At 39.8% G+C, this 26,917-nt stretch overlaps 1 protein-coding gene across 7 annotated transcripts in view; it reads right to left on the reverse strand.

The window, feature by feature from the left end:
* Positions 1-26,917, reverse strand: part of TANC1 (tetratricopeptide repeat, ankyrin repeat and coiled-coil containing 1) — a 201,972-nt gene that overhangs the window by 109,978 nt on the left and 65,077 nt on the right. For 5 of the 7 annotated variants that reach the window (XM_090045663.1, XM_090045660.1, XM_090045666.1 and 2 more), the window contains one exon: positions 11,962-12,165. In XM_090045663.1, coding sequence (XP_089901789.1) covers positions 11,962-12,165 — 204 coding nt within the window. The remainder of the gene's footprint in view (positions 1-11,961; positions 12,166-26,917) is intronic. The other 2 variants (XM_090045661.1, XM_090045665.1) reach the window with 1 other exon arrangement.

Raw genomic sequence — 26,917 nt, forward strand, 5'->3', positions numbered from 1 at the left:
GCTGAGATAAGCTGCAGCAGGGTGGAGGATAGCTGATCAAAAAGGATGGAAACTCCTGTATGTAGCTGGACAGCCAGCTGACAGGAAGAGGTGGAGCTCTGTGGAACTGCATCTTTTTCAGGCTCTTCATCTTTTTTCTAGGGCTGGAAGGCCAATGCTGATAACAAATGGAACTTAAAGTAGCAACTGGGCAGAAATTTGCACCAATGGTGCCTATGTGTTTGCCCAATGCTTGACAAGAAGGGGCACAGTTTAGGGAATACTTGTAGGTCGCCATTTGCTTCTGGGTTTCCAGGTAGAGTATTTTTGCCCAAAGATCCAAGTGCAATCCTTGCTGTCGAAAGCAATTGCTCTTTTCAGAGTTTTTAAGGCTTTTTCCAGAACGAGTCTTTTGTTTTTGTTTTTTTAACCCCATTTGTGCCATCACCATCATTTTAAGTGATATATGTTTCTTGTGAGCTCCTGTTTTGATTACTGCAGTATAATCCAGTTGAACTGGTCTCAAAAGCAATATAATCTACAGTTATATAAAGAGCTCCTCCCCTACCCACAAGGCAGCATCAGCCTCAGGAAACATTACATTATCACTCTGAAGACTACACAACATCTTGCTCACTTCCATGTATAATTCAAGATTTTGAAACTGCTCCAAACACAGAGTCATTATGGTTTGGGCCCTAGCCTAAGACACCATGGACGCATCTACGCAGGCATTTTTAACATGCATTAAAGCATCACTAAAATTGTGTTATTAATGTCCATTAAAATAGACTAATGTGCATTAAATGTCACTTAAAAACCATGGGAGCGGGGAAGCTTTAATTAGAGTGTCCAGAGCATCTCATGCATCAGCATCTCTGCACTTCAAAACAGTGATGGGGTGCTTTATCTAAAGCTTGTTTGACAGCCAAGACAGGAACATTTTCCTTAGTACCTCACAATGGAGACACTAGATTTAATGTTCATTAACTGAAGTGCATTAATGCACATGTAGAAGCACCCCATTTCTCCCTTCGTGATGCAGTAGTTATGATTGGATGGGACCTTCTAGATTTCACTGTTTGGGGCCTGCAAAATTTGGTTCTACAACCAAGGCCTCTGTATATCTCTCTCTCTCTCACTCCCTCCCCCCAACGTTCATCTCTATGGCTAGGAGATCAATGACTGTGTTCACAGCTTAATTGCTAGACCAAAAAATTTATGGAAAAGAAATCAAACACTATTCTATTTTTTTCTGCATATCTGTTAGGGACCATGTGTTGAACATACTTAATAAAGCTAAAGCATAAATAAAATGTTTACCTATCAGTTACCACCAGAGGGTGCTATATCAATACTTATTTCAAAAACAAAATTTTATCTGCTTTGGCGAGAGCAACTCAAAATGTATTCCTTAGAAACATCCTATAAGGAGACAATAATTCAATGCTCATCTCCAAGTAGCACTATAATTAGACACTGCAAAGCAGAAAAACAATGAGCAACCATTCTAATCAGGAACAGATCAATAAGCAAGAGACTGTCAAGTGACAGTTTAAAACTGAAACATCCTCTGGATGTATTTTACCAGCCTAGCCTTTTCATAACTGCAAAACAGAACAGACTCATTGCTAAAGCTACCTTTTCCTTTAGCCATTTTGAAGAGTGATGAAAAGTGCTTGAGATCCTAGAAGGATATATATATCAGTGATTTTTAGCCAGGGTGCCAAAGCCACCTTGGGTGCCTTGAGATCCTTTACAGGAAGCTGCAGGGTACCACAGAGTGTTAGGAAAGTTGGGTATGCACACATGTCTAACAAGATAAATGCAGATTTCCCATAGGAATCCAGAGTGTCAAACTATCCTGACATTTTGTAGTCTTTCTGAGATCTTGGCAACAGAAGAATTCCTCTATTATTTGTCTATAGTCCAAAGTGAGTGAATACGCAGAGCTGGCATTTCCTGAGGGGTTCCTAGGAGGCTAAAGAAGTTGAGGACTGCTGATAAAAAGCATTACTATAAGAAACAAAAACTGAAGAGTCTAGTAAACATTTGACTCTTTTTAGAGGAACAGACAAAAAAGCATAATTTTCATGCAATTCAAAAACAGCCATTTAAATGTGAACTGCAAATACAATACGAAAATTATATTTACTCAAGTGCCACATGCTGAAAGTTGCATCCAAGCAGGTTTAAAAAGGAACATTTGGATCTTAACAACTTACATTCTAAAAACCAACATTTTCAGATCCTTCAAATTCCCACTAGTTCATTCCAGCTCTGCTGTGGTGTTCCTGAAGGCACCATTTTATACTGTATTCATTAAAAATTGCAGGCAGTTTCCATAACTTCTCACTTTGAAAACCACACCAAGCAATACTTCAGAGAATGCCATTCTCCAACACGGCAGTTTCCCAGGTTGTCATGATATGGAATGATGTATTCTGAGACTTTCTACAGATCAAAGCAAGCAAAGTACTTGGGACCCAACAACAGAGGAATGCTCATTATCTCTGTTGCTTGTGTGATTTACTTGCAATGCCAGAGCCCCCAGTTTCAAATCCCAAGAAAACCCAACAGGAATGAAAATGAATGTCTTGGGACATGATGGATACTCCATCAGAAGACAACTTTAAATCAAGACCAGATATTTTTCTAAAAGATACTATAATACAAGAGACAAATTAGGTGCTTTAAAGCATGGATTATTACTTCCATGGCTCATGGGATACAAGACAAGACTTTTGATTAGATAATCACAGCTCTTTCTGGTCATAACATTTATTAGCAGACCCTAGATCCAACAAACACACCTTCATATGTGTAACTTCATGCACATGAATAGCCAAAAGAGACTACTCCTAAGTTAAGCACATGAAGAAACATTCAAAGGATTGGAGCATAAAACACCCAGCACACCTCTCAAATCTGATATGGCCCATATAGGTAAAACTTTTAGTTATGCATGTAAATATCATTTAAAAGATATCCATTTAACCACCTCCAGTTATATCAGTTAAAGTTAAACAGTTAACCAATAGCTCATACCTAGTTTAGTGACCTCTAGCAGGAATGGCCCTGGACTCTTATGTCATCACCATGTGCCCAGCACTGTGCAGGCCCCAGGCCACTGGCAGGAGACTGCAGGCAGGGGGACAGCGGGTGCACCTGAGCCCAGCTGCAGAGTCACAGCTTCCCTCTGCCCCCACAGTAAGTGGCTGAAGATGGGGCTTGTGACAGAGGTGGGGCTGTGAATCTCTCCTGTGGCTGGATCCACCTGCTATAGGGAGGGAGGGAGGTGCCAGACCCTCAGAGGGGTCAGGTACAGTCTTCCCACCACAGCAGTGAGACTCCCAGTCTCAGAGTGGGTCTGCCCAGCCCCTCTGCAGCGTTGAGGCCTGGGCAGGGTGACTGGCTCCATGCACCTCCCATTGCACTTGTGCCACTGCAGCCTGGATCTGGAAAGTTCCTTTGTGCTGCCCGGCTGGGTCCCCCCTAGATCAGCCTGGCAGCTTTTCAAGTTCATCCTTGATGGGGCTTAAGTAGGCCAATGGATCCTATGAAACTCTGAGGACTTAGGTCATCCTTGATCAAAGGCCTAAGAAGTGTTATTTTAAGACCTACTTAAATCTCAGCGAGATGAAGGGTTTTTTGCAGCCCGCTCAAGGCCAGTTTCACAGGCATCTTGCAGCAGCCCCATCCGTCGTCACTGATGGGTGAAGAGGCCCCAGAAGCCCTGTCCCTCAGCGCTCATTGGTGGAAAGGCAAAAATTGCATAATTAAATAGCAAATTCCACAGAAATATCATATAAAATACTGTATTAAATTTAAATAAAAATCTCGGTATTATAGTAAGCATTTAGGGGCGATTGCTTACATGGGAAATTGCAGCCAGTGCCATTTTTCAGGAAGACTGCTGTTTATTGCAGTTTCTGCAAAAATCATTAACTCACAATATAAGTAGGTTCCTAATTATTCTCTCCCACTTGCAGGATACACTACAATAAGATGTCACGCACAACCAAATATGCAGATTTGTAATCTTAAATTCTCCCTTCATATATTAAAAAGTAAAATAGTTAACTGTGTTAACTCTTAAGTTACCTTGACTGGATATTTAAAGTGACACTTCATTCTTAGTTACACATATTCCACACACATATATATTCCAACCTGTCAAAAGGGAAAACAAATAATAATACTGTAACCTACGCAGGGGACAGACAGGGCCAGGGGCCTGTGGATAAAATAGATTGGCATAAGTAAGGTATTTCTTAAAGCCTAGTGATCAGAAAATAAAACTAGGTGAATGTAAACCAGTAGCACAATCAACTCCATACACACAGAACAGATGGCTTGTCTAAGATCATAAATTACTGGAAACAGTGAAGTACTGATCACTGCAAAGTTTCTACCATATCCTAACCCCATTTTCCATATCAGCAAACAGATATTAAATGCCAGTTAACAGGAAGTCTTAAATGTAAAGAACCTATCTGATGTGAGCAACCTGAAACTTTCTGGGTTGAAGAAGTGCTAAAGTAGAGACCAGATTTATTTGCCATGCTGGAAACTACTATTACATGAGGTCAAGTCCAGATGGTCAAAACACCAGCAGTAAAGAGTACTCCTTGTGCCCTAGCCATAGCACAAGGAGGGTAACAGAGACTTCATGTTCTCTATACAAAAGGAGAAATTTCCCCACTGTGAGAGGGAGCACGCAGGTCTCAGCACTATGCACTCTCAGAAATGTGAAAAGTAGCTTTTAAGTTATCCAAATTGCTGATACAAATTCAATTCAGGTTTAATACAAATGAATGTTATTGCCACCTACCAGCTGTTCAGTATCTTACTGGAAATGACTTTGGTGATCTTATTCCAGTTCCCAATATGTCACCGCATCACAAAGGAATGCAGCTGGCATGAATGCGGTTTCAAACACAGTGGGAACGAATTTGCCTTGCCCCTAATCCAGCTGTACTATTCTGGGAACTGATCTTGGGGGAAAAAAGCAGGTTTTTATTCCCCAGGATCCTCACTGCAGAACCTTCCATAGGTTCTGAAGTAACACTCACAAAAATTAAACAAGAACAACTAAAAACACTACTGTAACTGTAATAATGACCTTAGCCTGGCCCTAAAGTACACACATGTCCTCACATCTAATATTAAAAATCAGAAAAGCACAACAGGGACAGACAGTGTTTCACTTACACATGTGTGGTACCAACAGCACATCAAAAGGATCACAGGAATTCCTTTAAATGCTAAGGGGACTGCAAAATGAATGGGACTGCAAAAGAAGACTTCCTTTAAAGAAGAATATTGTCCTCCTACCAAAGGGGGAGGGGAAAAAAAGACTCCATAGTGAAGCACAGAGAAGTGAAAGGAAACATCAGATACTTATCTCCTACTTGAATTTGAGTACATTTCATATTTATGAATAAATTAAATAATATAAATAATACTCCGCAGAAAAAACGTTTTTCCCTGCCACCTCAAGAATCCAATCTGTTCAAGGCTGCATACATGTCAGCTTAGAACTAACAAACCTGCTAAGGAAAAGAGGGGAAAGGTGCTAACGCCACACCACTTTCTACAAACACTGAAACACTCTGGGTTATACAAGTGACTGAAACATAGCATAAAGATACCTTGAGGCCAACCAACTGGAGTACTGGTACCACTGTAGCCATGGTAGTTGGATTTCAGAGCCTGGGCTAATATAACCTCCTACAGGGCATTTGAAACGTTTCTTTGTACCCATTAGCAGGCCCACACCACTACAATTTAGTTCACTTGGAAATATGGTCTCAATCAGGGCTGTCAAACATACAGACCACAGGCCAGATCCAGCCCACAGATGTGGGTCATCCACTCTGCAGTCTCTCTCCAGCTGGACAACCCTATGGGGTTGGCTGTTGTGGCAGCTGCAGCAAGAAGCCCCACAGGCTGAATCTGAAGGTCAGATACCCAGCCTACAAGAAGTCCTGCTGTCCATATCCAGCCCAGCAACATATTTGAGCTTGGTGTCCCTGTTTTAAATAATATGCTGTTAGAAGACTAGAAATTTCCTATACTGCTCTCATCACAATAGTATCTGAGCATCTTTCAGCAGGATTAAGGACCAATCTGCATGGCAGTGCAGTCAGGTGTAGAGACATCTGGCAGGGCTAATCATCTTGGAAGGGGTGTCATTCATACTAACACATTTATGCTGCTAGCTCAGAAATCTGTCTCTGAACAGCATTATGTTATGTCAGTTGGATGTACTCTAAGCAATGTAGTTCATTCTTCCTCCCTCATCTGCTCCTCAGCACATAGGTTCAAAGGTAGAACCAGTAAATGGCAGTATTTTGAACACCAACACATATACGTATGATAGAACAGAAATATGTCTATGAACCAAAGCTACACACGTCACACACAACCTCTGAAATGAAATTATGCCAGAGTGATCAACTGCCTGACATTCATAGATTACTGCAGACAGGCGAATACCAACTAAAAAGGGACAGTTATAGCATGTATGGTTATGAACAGGAATATGGCATTGCTACAGTACTTATGGCTGCAACCAGTAATTATTAAATATTTGTGTAAATAAATCAAAGAAAATAAAGCAACCCTGATACTAAATATCCTATTAAAACTAGAAAAATATTCAAGTCCCTATAAAAGGTTAATGTCCAGCATTTGACATAAAAACATAACAAAATTAAGTATATTTTCACATCTTTTTGTAATTAGAAGTCTTTTGTTCTTTGTTTAGATTTATGATTTGCCACGGGTAGAACTGTACACATTAACTGACACAGTTAACCCAAAATGTACCTTTTGCACTCTTCTTATTAGAAGACTTCCTGTTGTATTCAACTAAACTTGCTTTGACTTCCAGGACTTCAATATTTTTGCACAATATAGTATATGTTGAGCATTAATTTATTTAAGGTGCCTTCTTTTCTGCAGGTATAAAAGAAGTCCCCCCCCCCCCCTTAATTGACATACTTCCAACGGAACTCTAAAAAACTACGGGTAGTTATTCGTGTGCTCCGGGAGGCATGGGGAGGGGCGGTGATGGGAGGGCCTTTAATTAGTGGCTCCAAGAGCTTTAGTTACACTGCCCCACCACCATTTTCAGCATGAGGATGCTGAAACGTGACACTGGAGTCTGCTGGAGTACAGTAATTTCCATGCTCCAGCAGACTTGATTAAATTGGGTCTGCTCCGATGTGCTGTAATTACAGCGCATTGGAGCAGCCTCAGTGCATGTGTACAGGCACCCTAAGACCCCAGCTCTCCCATAATTTTATGCTGTAGCCTGTTGGGAGTTTTATTTAGCAGAAGAGGTGAGGTGGTAGGGGAAAATAAAGCAAGAACAGTAAGGTGAGAGAGCTTTTCTTCCCATACGTTCCACCCAAAGTAGTGATGTTCTAAACTCAGGATACTGGGTGTAATGCCTGTTCAGACAAACATTTGACACCAGCAGCAAATGCAAGATCAAAAAACCCTGCAATTACCATTATATTAGCAGGTGGTGGAAAACATGCAAAAAAGCCAAGACAGAAAAGAGAGGGTACAGAAAGGGAAAAGAGATGAGAGACTAGAAAGGAAGGAGCTACTGCCAAGTCATAAAATTCTTCCAGACATCTCAAACTACTTACTCATTCTGTGACTGAAATTTAATGCAAACAATTCAAATTACAAAAAGACATATAATTAAAGTACTTTATAGATTATAATTAGGGCAGATTGGCTCTCCTTCACATTCTAGTAAAGCTGTTTAAGCATGCAAATACTGTTATGTACTGAAATGTCTCGAGGGTACTTAAATAATAATTTTATCAGTAAATATAGGTATAGAAACTGGACAAGCACTGTACTATTTGCTAGAATAAGAAGTGCTGGCAAATTTTCTACAAAAAAAGAGGAGTTACCAATTTAAAAAAAATAAACCTCCCTAAAATATATATATGCATGCTGTGTGTGTGTGTGTGTGTGTGTGTGTGTGTGTGTGTGTGTGTGTGTGTGTGTGTGTGTGTGTGTGTATATATACATATATATATATATATATACACACATATATATATACACACATATATATACACACACACACACACACACATATATACATACATACATACACACACACACACACACACACAATACACACATACACTATATATATATATTTTTTTTTTTATGTGTGTTACATATGTATATACACACACACACAGAGCAAAGCTCTGTTATCCAGCACCCATGTGGAATGGGGGGGTGCTGGATAACCAAATACGCCGGTTACCTGAGAGATGCCTTTGCCTGGTTGGGCAAAGGCTCCCCTCCCGCTGCGTCTGGTGCATCAGTGTGCCAGGGAACAGACACCGCGCTGCCTCTCCCCTGATGCCAGTGTCCTGGGGGGCGGGGAGGGCCCCCGTGCAGGCTGCTTTGCCGTGGGTCACAGCCTGAAGTAGGACTGAACGAAACCAGAAGTTCCTCCTCTGGTTTAGCTTTTGCCACATTGACCGGCATGCCAGTTAATGAAGTGCCAGATAACGCAGCTTTTACTGTATGTATATATAAATTACATAAATACAATGTATATAAATTTTATAAAATTTATAAAATTACAATGGGAAGCTGGAAATGAGGCAAATAATTGTTTTACCTTCTAGATAAGTAATAAGAGAACTCAGACTGAAAATGTAAATGTATATGGATATAACAGAAATTATGAAAAATCATTCCATAATTATCCAAAAATAGTTACACTATTTTTTAAAAATAGTCTAATGTAAATTAATGGTTTCAAGACTTAAAGCCATACGCTTTGTGTAAAAACAACATATGGACGTAATACATAATACAAAAGCTAAAACTACAGAGAAAGCAGCAAGCAGCAGTCCTAATTCATCTCTTAGTCCTATAGTGTTAGTTACTTATTTTTAAAAATGAAAAAAGCAGAGTTTTAAAATTTGACAATAAAATTGTCCACGCAAGACAAATGGGCAACACCTTATTATAATTGCCTGCAAAATAAGTGGGGTGAAGTGGGGAAGCATTCTATTAACTTTTCCCAAATAATTTAACCACATTTATCTACAAAATATTTTAAAACTTTCTTCAGTCAATCACACTGATGATATGTGAGCATCACTGTGCTACACACACTGCTGTATCAGAGTGTAGTGCTGCTGACCAAGACTAGAGTAAACCTTTAGTGGTCCCTAGGCAAACAAACTCATGGGCCCCTACTTAATACTGTATATTTATATTACTTTTTTCACTCAATAATTATAATATGTAAAATAAGCACAACTGGGCCCTTTCTTCACTTAGGGCCCTAGGCATGTGCCTAGTTTGCCTATGCATTAATATGACCCTACTGCTGGCACCTCTTTTGTCTTAACTTCTCTGCCTCAGATGTCCCACAGATCATTCTTATAAAGGCATTCTCTTCTATCAGCTCAAATACATAAGACATCTAAGAGAGCAGTACCCCCCTCAGGTCTCCAGTACCCATAGAAGAATGTATGTGACTGGGTATTCCTATGAAATAATGCAGCCCGATCCACCAGTTAAGAATGTTTTAATAGCTACTAGACTTTAAATCAGGAGTGGCCAAATATGGCCCGCAGGCTGGATCCGGCCCACCAGGTCATTCTATCCAGTCCATGGGATCCCTAAAAAAAATTTAGAAAACTAATATTTATCTGCTCCTGCCTAGCGGGGGCTTCTGGGCTGGGACCATGGGGCTGTTTGTGCCTCCCTATGCGGGAGCGGGAAATTCAGGTAAGAAGTAGGGGGTAGGAGCAAGGGAGGACCGCAGGGATCACACCCAGTCTGCAGGGCCCAGCCATGCAGCCAGGAGCCATGTGGTACAGAGTGGCGAGCAGGAGGGTGGCCAAGAAAGTGTGTGCGTGCGTGTGGGGGGGGTGGGGAGGGGAAGGGAGTGGAAGCAAGCAGGCATGTGGGAGTGCAGGGCCCGTGCCAGAACTTGCAGGGCCCAGATCAGAGTGGCAGAAAAGCAGAGTGCATGCTGGCAGGAGTCTGTGGAGCCAAGCTGGGCTGGGCTGCACCAGCAGGGAGAGGAGGGAGATGGCCCAGCTCCATACAGCCTCTGCCGGCCAGGACCCCATGCTCTTGCCACCCTGCTCTAGGCCCCGCCAGTGCTGCCCCAAGACACGAGCATAGGCCCTGTGCTCCCGCCTAGCTGCTGCTGGCTCCTGAGCTCCCCCTCACTCCCATTGCCCCCACTCCAGCTCCGTGGTGCAAGCAGCCTAGCACAGTGCAGGATCCAGGTGGAAAGCTGCAGCAAACAATGCCAGCAGTGGCAAGGGGAGGGCACTTTCCTCTGTGCCAAGCAGCAGTTTCTGCCCAGCTGCTGCTGCCGCCTCTCAGTCCCAACAGGTGAGCCAGGAGTTGGTGCGGGGCCCAGGCTGAGCGGCAGCAGCAGGGAAGAAACTGCTGCTCAGCGCACGTGAAAAGCAGCCACTCCCCCTCCCATTCAACAGACCTCTGCCAGCCTGTGCCCCATGCTCCTACCACCCTGCTCTGGGCCCAGCCAGCACTGGCCCCAGGGACATTGGTGCAGGCCCCATGCTCCTGTTCGCTTTCACTCCCTTGTCCCCCACCCCCCCGACCCCACCAGTTTCCCCACTTCCCTGCCGGGCAGGAAATGCATTTTTTACATATCAATACTTGTTGAAAGAACAAGAATCAACAAAACGCAGCCTACAGGACTAGATGTAAAATATCAACTCCTTTAAATTAGATCATACATCTTTAAGATGACACCTCATCAAGCACAGACCTAATCTGGAAAAACGTTAACTTTCTTCCATAGTGAGAAAACAGGGTGAAATCCTGGGTCTACTTACCAATGAAGCAAATACTGCCACTAACTTAAAAGGAGCCAGGATTTCAGCAAAGGTATTCAAATTGATATACAGCCATTTGTAATAAAAGGCAGAGATCACATATGCCATTCTGTAGTCCTGAACATTTTAAAAGCTAAAGTGGTATCTTAAATATCAAATATAAAAAAATGACTATAAAAAGGTAAAGAATTTTAGATGAGGTACTTAAATCCTCCAGGATTTAGAATTTCTTAAGACTATTTTGGAATACTTCCCTGAAAACCCTTTAACAAGGATTCCACTTTCATTTTATGCATTGGGGTTTGTTACATGAGACTCTTCTATAAGCTGAGAAAAACACTGCATCTCCCACAATAGTATCTGTAGTATAATATCTTTGAAGCATTATTAAAACAAAAGAATTTCAAAGCTATTCCATATCTCTCTAGATACCAGTTTGGAAAACTTTGTCTGACACTCATGTTTTGGCCTGGCTGAACTCAAGTGATGCTAGTGTGTTGGAATGATTTAAGTGGACAGAATGTTGATAAACCACGAAGCAGAAGGAACAACCTTATTTAGTAAGGCATATGAGGTACATGGACATCATTACTAACAACAAAAGCTCTGCGGGAAAGAAAAAAAAAAAAAAAAAAAAGACTATTGCTACACTGGTAGCAGCTTAAAATTCTGCACCTAAACACTGCTTTTTGGAAAAAAAACATTTATAAAACGTATCGTTTGCAAAACAGAGACCAAATTTACAGCGCTTTGACATTAAGGATACAGTTTTACAGTTGTCTCTACATAGCAGTTTTACATTTCAGCTCTCACAAATTACATTGTTAAACATAGGTAGCCATTTCAAGACAAGTAGGTTATGGTATTCAAACTACCTTTAATAGCTGGAAGAATTGTGTGCCCCAAAAAAAGAAAATGTACCATGTAAGCATAAACTGCATCTTTTCCAAAGACCATGCAAAAGTACATTCCCTTATCTTAGTTTTATCATGGTATGATATCCCCAGGTTTAACAAGCACTGACATTACACAGAAATTACTTGATGAAATAATTATCAGTACTAGCTATCAAGTATTACATAATTTATCAACCACATTTTACCTGGAGATTTTCTGTTTGATCTTGACTGCATCAAGTAAGACTGACGTGGTAATAAAGGTGATGATGGCAAAGACATTGAGACTCCTTTAGTCAAGTTCATTCTATACATATCCTCAGGTACAGGCTGATTTCCAACAGGAAAATCTGCATTTTGACCAGATGCTACAACAACTGGCACAGCATTCTCTGGGCAGGAGTCACCTGCTGAAATAAAATAGTTTGTCATTTATCAACTACATCAAAATATGATGAGGCAATTTACAATGCAAAACAGCTGATTAATGTTCGCTTCTGTTTTGGATAGAAGAGGTATAAAAACCTACCAGTCTATTTTTATTATGTTGGGAAAAAGACAAAGCCCACAAAGATATGTAATGCTCCACTAGTTAAGCATCCATAAAAAAAAATACTTGGAATAAGCCAGCAAGCAGATTTTTTTTTGCTGCAAGGGGAAACCTAACTTTTTTCTAAAAAGAACATCTTTTAGATTTTGTCCTCTGTGGCAAAATTATGTCCATATTAAAAATACAAACATTTCTATAGGTAAAAACATATTTAAGGATTGCTGCAATGCTTGAAAGCCCTACTTATTTGTTAAATTATGACTGAATCAGAACTGTTATGGAAATCTTGTTGGATGGTCAACCAAACGGTAAAACAGCTTTCTAAAAGAAAGTTAATAGAAAGTGACATTCAGAAGTTCGGAGTCTGAGGCAAGATTCGATAAATAAATGCTTTTCTTCTAAAGAAAATTGTAAAGTATTATACAGCAGCCCAATGACAAGGTGTTGTGCATCTTTTAGAGGGCAAGCCTATTAAGACTTCAACTGATCAGGAGACATGATTTCTGTGGGTCTCAAGAGCCTGATTGCTCATAATAATGAAGACAGACAGAAGAAGGAGGAGGCCAAAGTATATATATGTCCACATTAGTTTGGCAGGATTCAGTCCCTTAAACATACTAACAGAGTTGAAAAATAGGTTTGCTATAGAAATTATTACAAAATTACTGAAATGGTGAATAAAAGATTGATCAATTTAGGCATAAAACTATAGTTGTAAGTAAACAAGTCTGACAAAGAAAATAAAGTAAAATTATATACCACTTGACAAAAAGTAAAATGAAAGGGAAAGTCAAGAATAAAAGTTTAGCTCAAAGCTCATCTAAAACAGTATTTATTACCATGAGGTCAGAAGTAGAAGATCCTAGAAAGTAAGAATGAGAAAACACATGCACAATTTCTTTTCTAATTATGAATTCATTCGCATGAAGTTCACTTCCTTATAATTCAGGTCAAATGTTAATTATATGCATATACTCTAACATCATGTTGTTTGTTCTGTATCTAGCCCTCAAGACTTTCAACTCTTTTAAACAGTTTTTTCCCAGAGCTTTCCAGCAGAAGTAATCATACTTGCATTAAGATAATCTTTAAAGCTCCCTTCCTGTTTCATATTATACTGTAAGTAAACTCTGAAAAAATAGGAAGGCTATTTGTAGCTATTGAACTTTTTAAGAGTGCACATGAAAGCCAGGGAAGTTAACAGGCCAAAGTTTTAAATTCATATTAGTTCTATATTTCCCTAACAGAATGTTTCAAGCAATCTGATTCTTTTAACTCTTATATTTTCCTGAAATCTTATTTTCTAAAAATTATGTATAGGGATATATATTTGATTTGTAGGAAGAATGAACTGGAAGAGGGGGTTGGACTACATGTCCTCCTGAGGTCCCTTCCAACACTAATTTTCTATGATTCTAACTCCATTCTAGATTCCTTTTCCTCTTACTAAATCACGAATCCTAAACAAAAACTGTACCTTATACTCCCCAAAAGCAAGCTAAAGCACCACCTTCCAAAAGGTGTGTATGAGTCCAGCTCCTCACCCATCATTTTCAGTCCAAACATGACTAGAAGTTCATAGTGGGCACTTACTGAAAAGAACTGAAATTGAATTAGGTGTTAGCAGAACATCACTTTGACTCCCCCCCACTTATTTTCTGGACAAAGGCAAAAGCAAATAAGCAACATGTTAATACAGCTAACAGGAATTAGAAAATATTGACATTGTTGCTAAGTTTTTTTGCTAGACATGTTACCAAGGTTGCAATTTGGAAACTGTGCAAGCATTCCAGCTGAAATGCTCGTGATAGGATGCAAAGAGACAACATTTACAGAAAGAAGAAAGCACTTTCTTCTTGCAAGAAATAAGAAACAAAGAAAAGGTTAGGAGCCAGCTTTTTTATTGCTGTGAAATAAATGAAAAGTACTTTTTTATTCACTGCATTTATCTAAAAAAATGGAACTGTTATTTTAATTAACATAGTTAATATGAATGGTTGTTAAATTAGTAAGCTGGGGCTCATGGAACTCGGCTATCTTCACTCAAAATTGCTCTGTGACCTATGCCACTTGACTTTATACTTAAATTCATATGCATGTTGAAAAGGTTGAGCATTTGGAGAAAAAATAAAAGGGCACTGGGCAGATAGTTCAGGAACATGCCTTGCTGCTCCAGGTACAGTTTGAAAGGAAGAACTTTATTCTGATTAGTTCTCTTTAAACTACGCTATATAAACTACTTCTAATACAGTACAGACAAGTAAGCCAAGTTAGTATATTAGTATCAGAATAATTCAGAACAACATTTACATGCAGAAGGATAATTTAATTCAAGGTTTGACTGTTTGAAAATACAGACAGTATTTTCATAAACGTATATTTTGTCAGTTATGTTTGACATAAACTAAAACAGGCAAAACTGTCAAATCTACATGCAATATTTATTCCATAAAATATTATGAAGCTGCAAATTTAGTTTGTTAATTCAAAACTCTATTAGCCATGAGATTTTGATGTACAGACAGATGACAAGAGGGACCCAGAATTAGTGTTCATTTGGGTTTGCAAAATAATACTTATTCACTTTCTAAAGACTCCTCTCATGTCACAGAGATCACTGTCAAACAAAAGTTCCTTGATGTACTCAAATCCCAGGCCATGCTCAGCAACCCTGAACTAGTATGTACAGAAGATCCTTGCCATTTGTGGGGGATACGTTCTCATATGCCCTGTGAATGGTGAAATCGTGAATAAGGCACTGCGTCCATGAATGCCGTCTGCATTCATGAACACAGTGCCACTGGCAGCTTGCGGGGGAGCACGGCTGCACTGGCGACGGTGGGAGCCTGGCGGCAGCACAGAACTCCCAAGGAGCTCCTTTAAGTGCATTTAAGATGCAGATTTGGCATTCACAAATATTTGAAACCGCGAATGCTAAACCCGCGAATAGCGAGGGTTTCCTGTATAGAAAAGTAAAATTACCTACCATTTCATGATTAAATATAAAAAATAACTACCATTTTTCAGATTCTGACAATAGGTTTACAGTTTTGGTCTCAAGTCCTGTAAGAGGTACACATCAGTCCAGGAGTAGCAAGAAGGTGACAACTACAATTGTTCTAGTAATGTCAGACTAGACCAAAAAAAGCTGCAGTCCTGTGAAATTACTAACCCTCCCCTATTTTGTAAGCCTTCTTATTTGTACACATTGCCAATGCCAGATAGACTCTGGCTAACAAAGTTCCATAGGCATCAATCACAAGGAACTAAAAGTCCTATTCAGTGGTCAAAGTAACCGTGGAAACTGTTTAACAGCTTTTTAAAAAAAGCCTTGAAAATGGAACTCTATTCCCAATGACACAGGGATGCAGCTAAAAGGTTTAATCAGATTAGCATCTTTAAAAAGAGACCAAAAAGAGAGATACAAATGGCTGACTACAATATAATGATTTTGTAAAACTTATTATCCTTATTGCAGAACTTGAACTTTAACAGACCTAAGAGTAAATCTGTTCGTTATCTAATCCTCCTATTGAAAAGACAGGATAACCATAGTGAAAAAAAATGTATAGGCTCTACAATATATTTCAAGATTAAACACGACAGAAAAACTATTTTACATCTGTGCCATTCATAAGCTCCGAATATTTACTTAGAAACCAAAACAATGCAAACTACTTTCGTAGAACATATGTAACACTAAGTGTGCAGCAGATTTTGGAATTCCAATTTTTACCATGTGAAGAGTAGTTAACCTAGTTTTCAAACAGTGAAGGCTAAAGTGATAAAATTTACAATACTCTCTTCACAATTAAAATTTGGCCTGAATGCTTAGAACAATTCTGAGGACAAAATAACCCACAGACATTTTTGAATTTGTATTTTTAAGGCATCAAAGGAAAACCATAATCAGCAACTTCTGCCGAAATGACATCAAGATTCCCAGGCAACATTACAAAAAAGAAAAAAGAAAAAAAGTAAAAAGATGCTGTAAACACTAGAAAACTTATTGACTCCTTTCTTGCCATAACATTTTTAAAAGGTATAATAGATCTGCTCCTTTAAACAAGGCTCCATTGTTTTAAAATGTTTTGGACTTGACATACAAACTGGATTAAGTTAACAGACTTAGTCTTTTTAAATGATCATCTTTCCAACGTACAATTGTCAAGAACTCTTGTTATGCTATCTTAAGGAGACAAACCAAGTGTCTCAAAAACAATACAGACAACGGAAAAATGTACCCACATGAAAGGGACTAGCCTACCTTCAAAATTATGAACAGTTCATCCTCTCCCAAAAACCAGTATTTAGATAAAGAATGACATGTTTCCAACCAGCATTCCACCAATGAGTCTTTCTTATGTTGCCATTTTAATAAAAGAGGCAAATCTCTTGTATCTTAAACATGACCGGTACATTTAAGAATGAAGTTTTACATACAGTGAACATACATGAACTAATATAGGGTTGTCCTAAGCTAGGTAAGAGGGCTACTTACCATGTGTTCATTTCTTTTATTCTCAGTTCCATAACTCATTACAATATCTCACTACATAAAACTCAATTTAGGGACCAGTCCTGCAAACACTAAAACCAGGCAACAAGAGTACTAATGCTACAATGTTTGCAAGTCCACACCTTTCTACTGTAAGATCTTTGGAACAGAAATTTGCAATTTTCTCTCTGTGAAGATAAGGCTGAGGGGGGATCTAGGGACCATTTACAAACTATCCAAGGGGGACCAGCAGGCATTGGGGGAGTCCCTGTTCCTCCGAGCACTCCCAGGAGTGACAAGAAATAACGGTCACAAGCTGGCAGAGTGATTTAGGTTAGATATCAGGAGGCGCTACTTCACGGACAGGGTGGCTAAGATCTAGAACCAACTTTCAAGAGAAGTGCTGCTGGCTCTTACCCTGGGGGTCTTTAAGAGGCAGCTGGATGAACACCTTGCTGGGGTCATTTGACCCCAGTACTCTTTCCTGCCATGGCAAGGGGTTGGACTTGATGATCTGCTCAGGTCCCTTCCAACCCTACAAACTATGAAACTACGGAAGCCCAGAATGCAGTATTCTGTGATGCTTAAGACACTGCTGAAAGCACTAAAATACGAGAGGATAGTCTGCCTTTTCTGACGGAGTACTTTTTAAAGACCATCTTCTTCTCATGTCTCTATACCACACGACCATTTTATTGAACTTTGCAAGATCTTGCATTGTAAATGTATCTTAGAGCAGCATGCATTGCAAGCGTTGCATACTCTGAGGCTCTGTCCTGCAGGCACAGGTAGTTGAACCAATGGTATATATAGCCCCACTTCTTAATTAGTTCCTTGGAGCATTCAACTCCAGTGCATAGGTGGTTGAGCCATCACCACCTTTGCCATGGTTCATCAGCCCCTGGTGGTAAAGATTTGGCCACTGAAGTGTCCATTTTTTCATTGTCAGCTATATTTTTCAACATCTTCTTCTGTATCTGTAGTCGTGTCTCCTTGGGTGTGGCATTGAGAGGTTGAGTGCCGGTGAGGAAGCTCCTGCATAACTTCAGTCATTTTTGTGCTGTGGGATGGCTGTACAGCAGGTGTCTCACACCTTCAGTTTGCCTTGATCCTGCTGACCCGACTCTTCAGATGTCAGGCAGAGCGATGCCAGCCACCAGATGCATACCGTTTAGGCTGACAGGCTTCAGACATCCTGGGTCCATCTACACATGCAGTTGCATTACATTAAATTTACTATGCAGTAAGCAGGGATAGGCTGGCGTCTATATTTGCAGGCATTAAAGCACACTACCCATGTGTCTGCTCTGACTTGGGATTAAAGTTAGTCACAAGTCAGTTGATACATACAGCGTTACTGCGCAGTAAAGCACTGCACAGTAGCTAATCCGGCATAAATATATCAAATTTATGTTCAAGTCAGCAGAAGTCACCATATAGTTACCGCACATGTGTAGACATGCACCATTACTGTGCAGTTAATGTGCATGTGTAGATGTGCCCCCTGGGATACATTGTCAGATATCATTCAGAATGGGGTCAAGGCACTTAGCAAATACAGATCTTTTTTAATAAGCAACATTTCTTTTTAAAAGTACATTGCGCTCCTGTTTTTTTGTTTGGATGTTTATTGGTTTCTGAGTTAAATTTAAGATGTTGATATTGTCTGAAACTTGTGTCTCTTTGTTAGGGCCCAAGAGGTTTAGAACCTGCAACAAGCACAATTTTGTAAGTCTTCAATTTTGGAAGTCTTCAGGACATACTACAAGATCTTTCTCTGTTTCATGCTGTTCAGTAAAAGCAGTGAAGCTTCCCTCATTCTCTGGAGTTCTGTTATTCAAATATGTATATATTTGTATTCTTATTTTTAAAAGGTTGCTCTATTTTATAAAGTAGCATAAGTACTCAAATACATTTTCTGAAGTTATTTAACAGAGTAATCTAGAGAGATAAAATGTCTTAAGCTCCCAACTACCTCAAGCTAATCCCCTTTTTATGTTATAGTACCTTCCAATATCTGGGAAATGTTTCTTAATGCATGATTATGCCATTGCTAATTTTTAAAAATGGATAGAGTAAAATCTTTCTGCTATTATTTTAAGCTGTTCCAGACCTCTTAATCTTTCAATGCATGCAATGTTAGTCTTTTTTAGAAAAATTAAAACATGCGATGCTAACCAGTGATTTTGACAGCCCATTATTTAAAAACAGCAGCAAAATACTGGTTGCTTATCCCAGTACCTAGCCCAATTCCAGGTTATGTACTTATGTTCTCTATGTAGACTACTCTGCAATCTCTTTTGGAATACAAGAAATTCTTATCTTTCTCCTAAACCTCCTATATCCTAAGATTGTGGTTTTGTTAAAAAATTGTTTTTCCACCTAAGACATGGTTGCAGTTCAATGACAGATAAATGCTCAGCACTTAAGTCTGTAATGCTTTTGAGATATTCTTAAGGATGAAAGGCTACATAGATGTGTGATATCATCACTGCAATTCCTTTGTTAACTGGAAAAAATAAATAGTCTGGGTTGAGACATGAATGACATATCTAAGACAGAGAACAAGATTATGAACATAAAACATATTACATTTAATTTTCTTTGTAGATGGTCTCCATTATCTTGATACTGACAATTCTTTGACATGTCTGTAAAAGTTACAAAGGAGCTCTAGAAACAAGTTCCAGGAAGCACAGTCTGTATGCACACACAATAGTATGCATCAATACAACTTGAACAGATGCATTTATCCAACTTTTTGGAGTACCTGCTTTGTACCTGGAGTAAATCTCATGGAGTTCTACTCGCACCTTGACATGTATATTTGTATGCGCATCCAGCATATCTGTACACTAGATGCACATTGTGAACAGAAGAGATTAATGGGAAATTCTGACTGCCCAAGAAAAAAGAACAGCATATTACTCAATACTGGATACTCTGTCAAAGCTTCTAAATACGTGGTTTTGGTCTTGTCACAAATACTACTGAAAAGTTCAAACAGTTATTTTTGTTTAAACCCAGTCTACTTCTATATTTTATCCCTGTGGATATGGTAAGGGACTGTAAAGAAGCTTTGTCTCCTTTGTCATTCTCATTCAAAGATAAAGAAATGTAGAGTAGATGAAACTACTGTAAGGTGAAAAATGTAACTGGTTGGATTATCAAGTTCAATGAGTAGTCATCAACAGCTCAATACCTAGCTGGAAAGAGGCATCATGTGGAGTTCCCCAGGGGTCTGTCCTGGGTCTGGTATTTACATTTGCATTAATGACTTGGATGATGAGATTGAGTGCCAGCTCAGCAAATCTGAGGATGACACCAAGTTAGGCGGAGTTGTAGACACTCTGGAGAGTAGAGCTATGATCCAAAGTGATCTGGACAAACTGGAAAAATCGTCCATAATCAACCAAATAAAACTGAACCAGGCGAAGTGCAAAATCCTGCGCTCACGACAGAATAACTGCAGGCACAAATACAGACTGCAAAATGATTGGCTTGGCTGCCATACTGGAGAGGAGGACCTGGAGATTACAGCAGACCAAAAGCTGAATATCAGCCAACAATACCAGTGTGCTTCTGTTGGAAAAAGGCCAACAACACGCTAGGTTGAGTTAAAAGGGGCACTGCTTGCAAATCAAAGAAGTGATTCTTCTGCTGTGTTCAGAACTGGTGAGCAAGACAACTCCTCAAGCAGCATGTTCAAGAAGTATGTGGACAGTTTGGAAAAAGTCCAATGCAGAGCAACAAAATAAGGGACCCAGAAAGCAAGGATAGAGGGTCTACTTAAATTCCAGTTTTGTGGATTTTGCAGAAACTGCAAATCTGGGATTGTCCACGAATTCAACAAATAATAATCCCCCCCGCAAATAAAAATAAAACGCTGGCTCTCCAGGGGAGCCAGCAGTCTTTGATGCCACTGCAGTCCAGCCTTGTGGCCACCTGGGAGCTGGCAGGGCAGCACAAAAAGCAGCAGAAAAGATGGCTACCCTTGTCCTTCCTCCTTCTCCCAGGCCTCCACCAATCGGTGCCAAAGGGCAGGGCCTCCAAAGCATATCTGCAAAATGTCCACAGAATTTGCTCTTTATGCCATGCATGACCCTTGGTAAATCTAACCAAGATTTAAGTAGATCCCTACTTGCAGAGGAAAGGCTTAATAAACTATGGTTGTTTAATTTGGAGAAGACCAGACCAAGCGGGGCTTTTATAATAGCCTTCAAATATCTGAAGGGCAATTACAGAGAGAATGGAGATGGACCTTTCTCTGTGAGAAGGCAGGGTAAATATGTACCTTCACAAACAGAGTGAGAGCAAGCAACCACAAGCTTTCATGAACCATCACTCACTTAATCTATAAAGGTGCATATCTACTCTGCCTTCTGACTGACTTCAGGCTAACTACCTCTCTCTTTCCTCTGTGGACACAGAGGACAAGACTAAGAGCAATTGTCTCAAGCTATAGCAGAGGCAATTTAGGTTGGAGATTAGGAGAAACTTTGTGACTGTGAAGGTGGTGAAGCGCTGGAACAGACTACCTAGAGAAGCTGTAGAAACTCCATCCCTGGAAAACTTTCAAAAGCAAGCTTGACAGACATTTGGCTGGGATGGACAGAGTGCTAGAGTAGGTGACCCTGTGAGATCTCTTCCAGTCTTACTTTCTTACAATCCTATGGTCTCTACTCTATTTTTCCCCCCTAAATGGCAGCAACAGGTAGCAGTAGACAGGGCAAGTGAGTGTGCTCTATTAGCAGGGGTCTACTAAACTTAAGGAGATGGACAGTCAGTTTCACAGGCAGACCGTATAGCCAGCTGCCATTTGTGGGATAAGCATGGTGGGGACTACCACACCTCTGATTGGCTGAGGGCCCTGGCAATCCTGCCACTCCCTGCAGATTGCCAGGTGGGCCAAAACTGCATCTTAATTACCCTGATTAAGACCACAGATGCTATTAATAAACACATTATTAAATGTGGATTAATAGCTTCCCTGGGTTTAACCAGAGCAATTAAGCTGCAGTTTCAGGCCAGCCCCAAGTGGGGAGGCTGCAAGCATCTGCAATGGGATCCTAGGCCAGCTGTGGCAGGCAGCCAGGAGGTTGCAAATGGCTGCAACAGTGTCCACAGAGCCCCAGTCCAACTTACTGCCAGCAGCAGATGCAGCACAGACCCAGCCCCTTTCCCACCATAAACCCTAAGGTGCGTGTGCACCCACCACCAGCAACGAGCTGGACTGGGGGCTTCATGGACCCCAGTACAGCCAACTGCAGCCTCCCCGTGGCCTGTCACAGCCAGCCCGAGCTCTGGGGCCAGTGGCATGGGCGTGTCCGCAGAGCCCTGGGCCTGCTCATTGGCAACAGCAGGTGCACATGCACAACGAGCCAAGCTGGGGCTCCACAGACCCTGGTGCAACTGCTTGCAGCCTTCCTGCCTCCTGATGTGAGCAGCCCCACTGCCCCCACTACCCTCCCCTCCATGGCATCCCACCTTTTTCTCTCCTTGCAGTTAAGGTTTTTGGTTGTTTTTTGTTTTTAGCAGTGAGCCCTGCCATTTTTCACAGAGCCGGCCGATTTTGCATTTTCTGTGAAAAAAGCACAACTGCAATTTTGGTAGGTCCCTATCAGTTCTTTATGGAGTTATTTTTTATCACAGTGCACTGACAATGAAATTTCAGTTGTCAAAGGAATTTCATCTTTCTAAATTACAACCAGGCAACTCAAACTTGGTGAGACTTCTCTTTGGGACAGAAGAGTACAGGAGATATGGACCCGACCCTATCACCACTGGGGAACTGAAGAGAAGCTGCTATTTAACATACTCCTAAATAGGCACAGGTCAGACCACGAGACTGTCATCCTGGGACAAAGAAATTAACCTCTCTCTTTACAATACACACTAGTCAACTGCCTGTCAAGAATGATGTGCGGGAGGGGGAAGGAGGGAACTGGGATGGAGTGCCGCCACCTAAAGCCCCATGCTGCCGCTGTTCTGCCTCTCGCAGGGAGCAGTGCTAGCCTTGGCTCCCCCACCCTCTGTCTGGTCCTTGGCATGGCATCAGACTCATGGTGGCACTCCCTCACTCTTGGAGCACTCTGATTGACTGTTTCCATCAGACAATCAGAGCGTGAATAAAGTGTTACAGACAGACAGACTTAGGCTTTTATAATATTAGACACTGGAGGAGCAATGGAAGAATAATTCACACTATGTGGGGTTCTAACATGCAGTTTAATAAAGGCTTTCTAAAAGTCACATAATTTAGGAAGTGGATTCTAAGACAAAAATAGGGTTCTTTTTAAGAGACTGTTTACCCAGCAAAAATTATATTTAAAATTATAGGTTTGGGGGTTTTCTGTAAACACAGACCACTGTCCTGCTTAACTAATTCAGGTCTTATTTGGTAGAACAACAAACACTTAGATCTAAATTCCAGTCTCAGAAATACAGGTGGTAATCCACAGTAACTTCATGGAATATAAAAAATAAATCTTCATTTGTAATTGTGGATGTGGGAGCAGAATATAGCTCCTTATATCTTCACTGTATAGAGGAAAATTGGAGTATAAACTGGTCAACAAATAAAGAACCTGCCCCCCCCACACTGCCACTATCACACTCAACAAAAGAACATACTCAGATTGTAACAAAAAATATTTTACATCAGAACCAATCAACTGAATCTTTACATAAGCTCAGTGACTAAGTAAAGATTTGTACCAGTTATGTTTTTCTTCCAAGCTATTTGCTGATACACTAATATCTATTCTTCTCCCTCTCCTCCCCAACCATGTAAATTTCTTCAACAACTTAAAAATCTAAAGCCATTAAATGCAACCGTGAAGATTTTTTCATTAGAAAAAAATGGGCTACCTATTACATAGACAGTCACTTGTTTAAATAAATGGAATTTAGAAATATAAATTAGGGTCCTTCAAATAACTCATATATAATATTTTTTAAACTTGCACAATCTCATTCACATTACCTTCTTGGAGAAAGTCTGTCTACCACATAAAATACCTAGTGCTCAGCAAAAAAAAGTCACTATTAAACTGAAATAGTCACCAACCACAGAAAGTGGGCAAGGCAATACAGAATAATCAAAAACAGCTCTATATTTTTAGCATGAAACAAAGAATCTTCTGTTGTCAGACATTTTCAGAAGAACAACCAAAAGTCACACTAAAGCTTGAAAGGATTCCAGCAGAAGTTCAACATTCCAGCTAATGGCTTTGTAATGTAGGTGCCAAAAGGCACTTTTCACTTAAAATTCAAAGCCTAACATCATGGAAAGTGTGCATGTCAAATGCCAACTGGATTTGCATATTTAGTTTTAAAATGCTAACTTTTTTATTTAATGATTTTTAGCACTACGAACGTGCCAAAATGGTGTCTGAAGCCATAATAACTGCTGGCTTAGTTACAAGTATGTTATTCAAATACTGATGTTCAATGAGACATTATGAAGAGGAAGAAGAGGGTCAAATATACATTACAAATAAAAAAATAAAAAAGAGGAAGTGGCAGCAGCTTTAGCATAGAGAGAAAAAAAAAAATCTTACTGATACAGAGGAATTATTCCAAAAAACTTGAAAAGGACTAAGCAGGGGACCTAATAAATTATTATTCCTTTTGCTTGCCAAACAACTCCATTTTGTTTTTATTATAAATTAAAGCAGCAATTTAGCTGCCACAATTAAACAAAATATTCATGTCAGCAAATTTAAGTACATTTGTATTTGGTAGTCAAGTGCTGTGCTAGCATTGTAGGTCAGGCTTTTAATTGTGGCCTGTGCTAAAATAATCCTAAATGGGGGAGGGGAAGAAAAATAAGTGTGACAAGGCATTATTTCAGCAATCAAAACTCAGTGCACCCAAGTGAAAAAGAAGGCAACCCACAACAGTCACTGAAAATGGCTTTTATTTTACAAAAAAGTATTATGATATAAATAATACGTCAATGTTTTAATTGGAACCTACTCTCCAAGCCCATATACATTTTTTTATATAGGGTTCCTCCTACTTCAAAAATTCAATCTTTATTCCATTTTTATATCTTGAAAAGATAAATTAATAAAAGGATATTTGCAGACAAAAATGTTTAATTAATTACAATAGGACTTACTCTTAGAAGTAAAAAAATGTATATGTTCTTTTCTGTGCAATTAACTAATTTATACAGGAGTCATATTTTATATCTTTTTATAAAAGAATCTTTGATCTAAGTGTGAGAACATAGCCAGACAACAAAAAGCAAGTGTAAAAAATTTGAAACTTAAGCTAATCCACGGTAGAAATGAAGAGGATCTTAGAACAAATTACAGATCAAAGTATTTGAAAATATCTGTTTAAATCACTGTATTTACCATGTGTGCCAATAATTTTTGTAAGTGCCTCATCTGTTATGCATGCCAATAAACTTTTCAGAGTATATCTAACACCTACTGATACTTACCTGGTTTTTAATTTCCCCAGATTCTATATCTTTGTGCTACTTCTAAAAAACATACAAAATAGCTTTTCAATGGCATATAAGTTGTCCTTGGTTATTCTGGGCATAATCTAAATGCCAAACAAAAAGGGAAAATGTAAAAAAGAAAGAGGAAAAAAAAAACACCAAAAACACCCACTGAACACTCAAATTTCTATTGAAATCAATGAAATGTCTGTGCATGTTGTGTACTATGTTTGATGTTACACTTTTGATAGGGTTTTGTGCAGGAAGAGCACTGCAAGCTAAGCACAATACTTCCATTATTCTCACTCCTTCAGGCTTGATATTGGGTCAACAGAATAATAATGCTCAAATTACTAAAAATCCAACTGAAATAACTGACAGTGAATACAATTTTTTTTAAAAGCAAATCTTATCTATCTGTCAAACTGTGGTCCAATGTGAATATAGTTTGCAACAGTGCTGTTATTTATTAAGATAATAAAAACTGAGCCTCTGAATGTAGCTAGTTTCTTCCATCAGTTAACATTATAAAGAGAAACATATGCACATGCGGGCTGGTGATACAGGAAACCAAAAGCAAATACTAATGCAAACCTATAACACTTTAAAGTGCTTTTAAATAAATAACTAAATTTTTTCCTAAACATTTCTGCAACTATATATGCATTTTTGTTTAATTTGTTTTTAATGTATGAAATGTGTAACAAGGCAGTGTCTTATAACTGAGGCCATCACTTTTTAACCACAGAAAAACAGTACAGCTATTCTTCTTTTGCAAAGAACTGAGAAAGCCAACAGGCCAGGCTGTTTTTGACTGTATGGATTTCTAGATGAAATCTCTGAGTTTACCTTGTAAATCATGTGCAGATGTTTGCGCATCTAATAGTGTTAATATTGTACAACTTTTAAAGGAATCCCCGTTACCCATGTTGAGAATCACAGATCTAAATACATCACAAAGGTGTCACATGACTGCCTATTGGAATTTATGTATAAAGGGACGGACTAAAGTAGAGACTCTCCATAGTGGAAAAAAGAGGCAACCTGGGAATGGTGGTGAACTTATCCCAAAGAACCATAAGTAATGTGTAGGGAGGAAGGGGCATGTGCCCCCCCTCACAGCATGCACTCCAGCTGGTAGGGGGACATGGAAAGTGCAACTACCCCCCTGAAATTGGCTCCATCGCTGCCCTGCCACTGGGCCCAGCCCCCTTCCCCCCACCCCGGTTGTGCCCCGCTGGTGTCCCCCCAGACTTGGGAGGCACCAGTCAGCCACACAAAGAACGCTAGGGAAGGTAGTGGGAAAACACAAACCGCATGCAGTGCAATGGAAAGGGCTGAGAAGCAAAGTAGGAAGTAGCCCCCAGAGCTCCGAGGGTTGGACAGGAGGGGATACAAACTCTGAGGTTAGAGTTGAGAGCATTCTAAACTGAGTTTTGCTTTGGAGTGAATGCTAGAGAAAACTCAAAAAACGAAACATATTTGTTCTTGAAATCCAACATCTGCTTGGAATCTGCTTCTTTGTATCCCATTGTACTAAGGAAGTGAGATATGACCAGCAGCGTCTTAAATCACTTGAATCCATACTGCAAATTGAACACTTCCTACTGAACAGTGGCTTCTGTAATCCTCTCTCTAGCAAAAAAGAGATCAGAG

Source organism: Crocodylus siamensis, chromosome 4 (genome assembly GCF_052110815.1).
Source record: "Crocodylus siamensis isolate JL-2025a chromosome 4, ASM5211081v1, whole genome shotgun sequence".
Taxonomy (NCBI): Eukaryota; Metazoa; Chordata; order Crocodylia; family Crocodylidae; genus Crocodylus; species Crocodylus siamensis.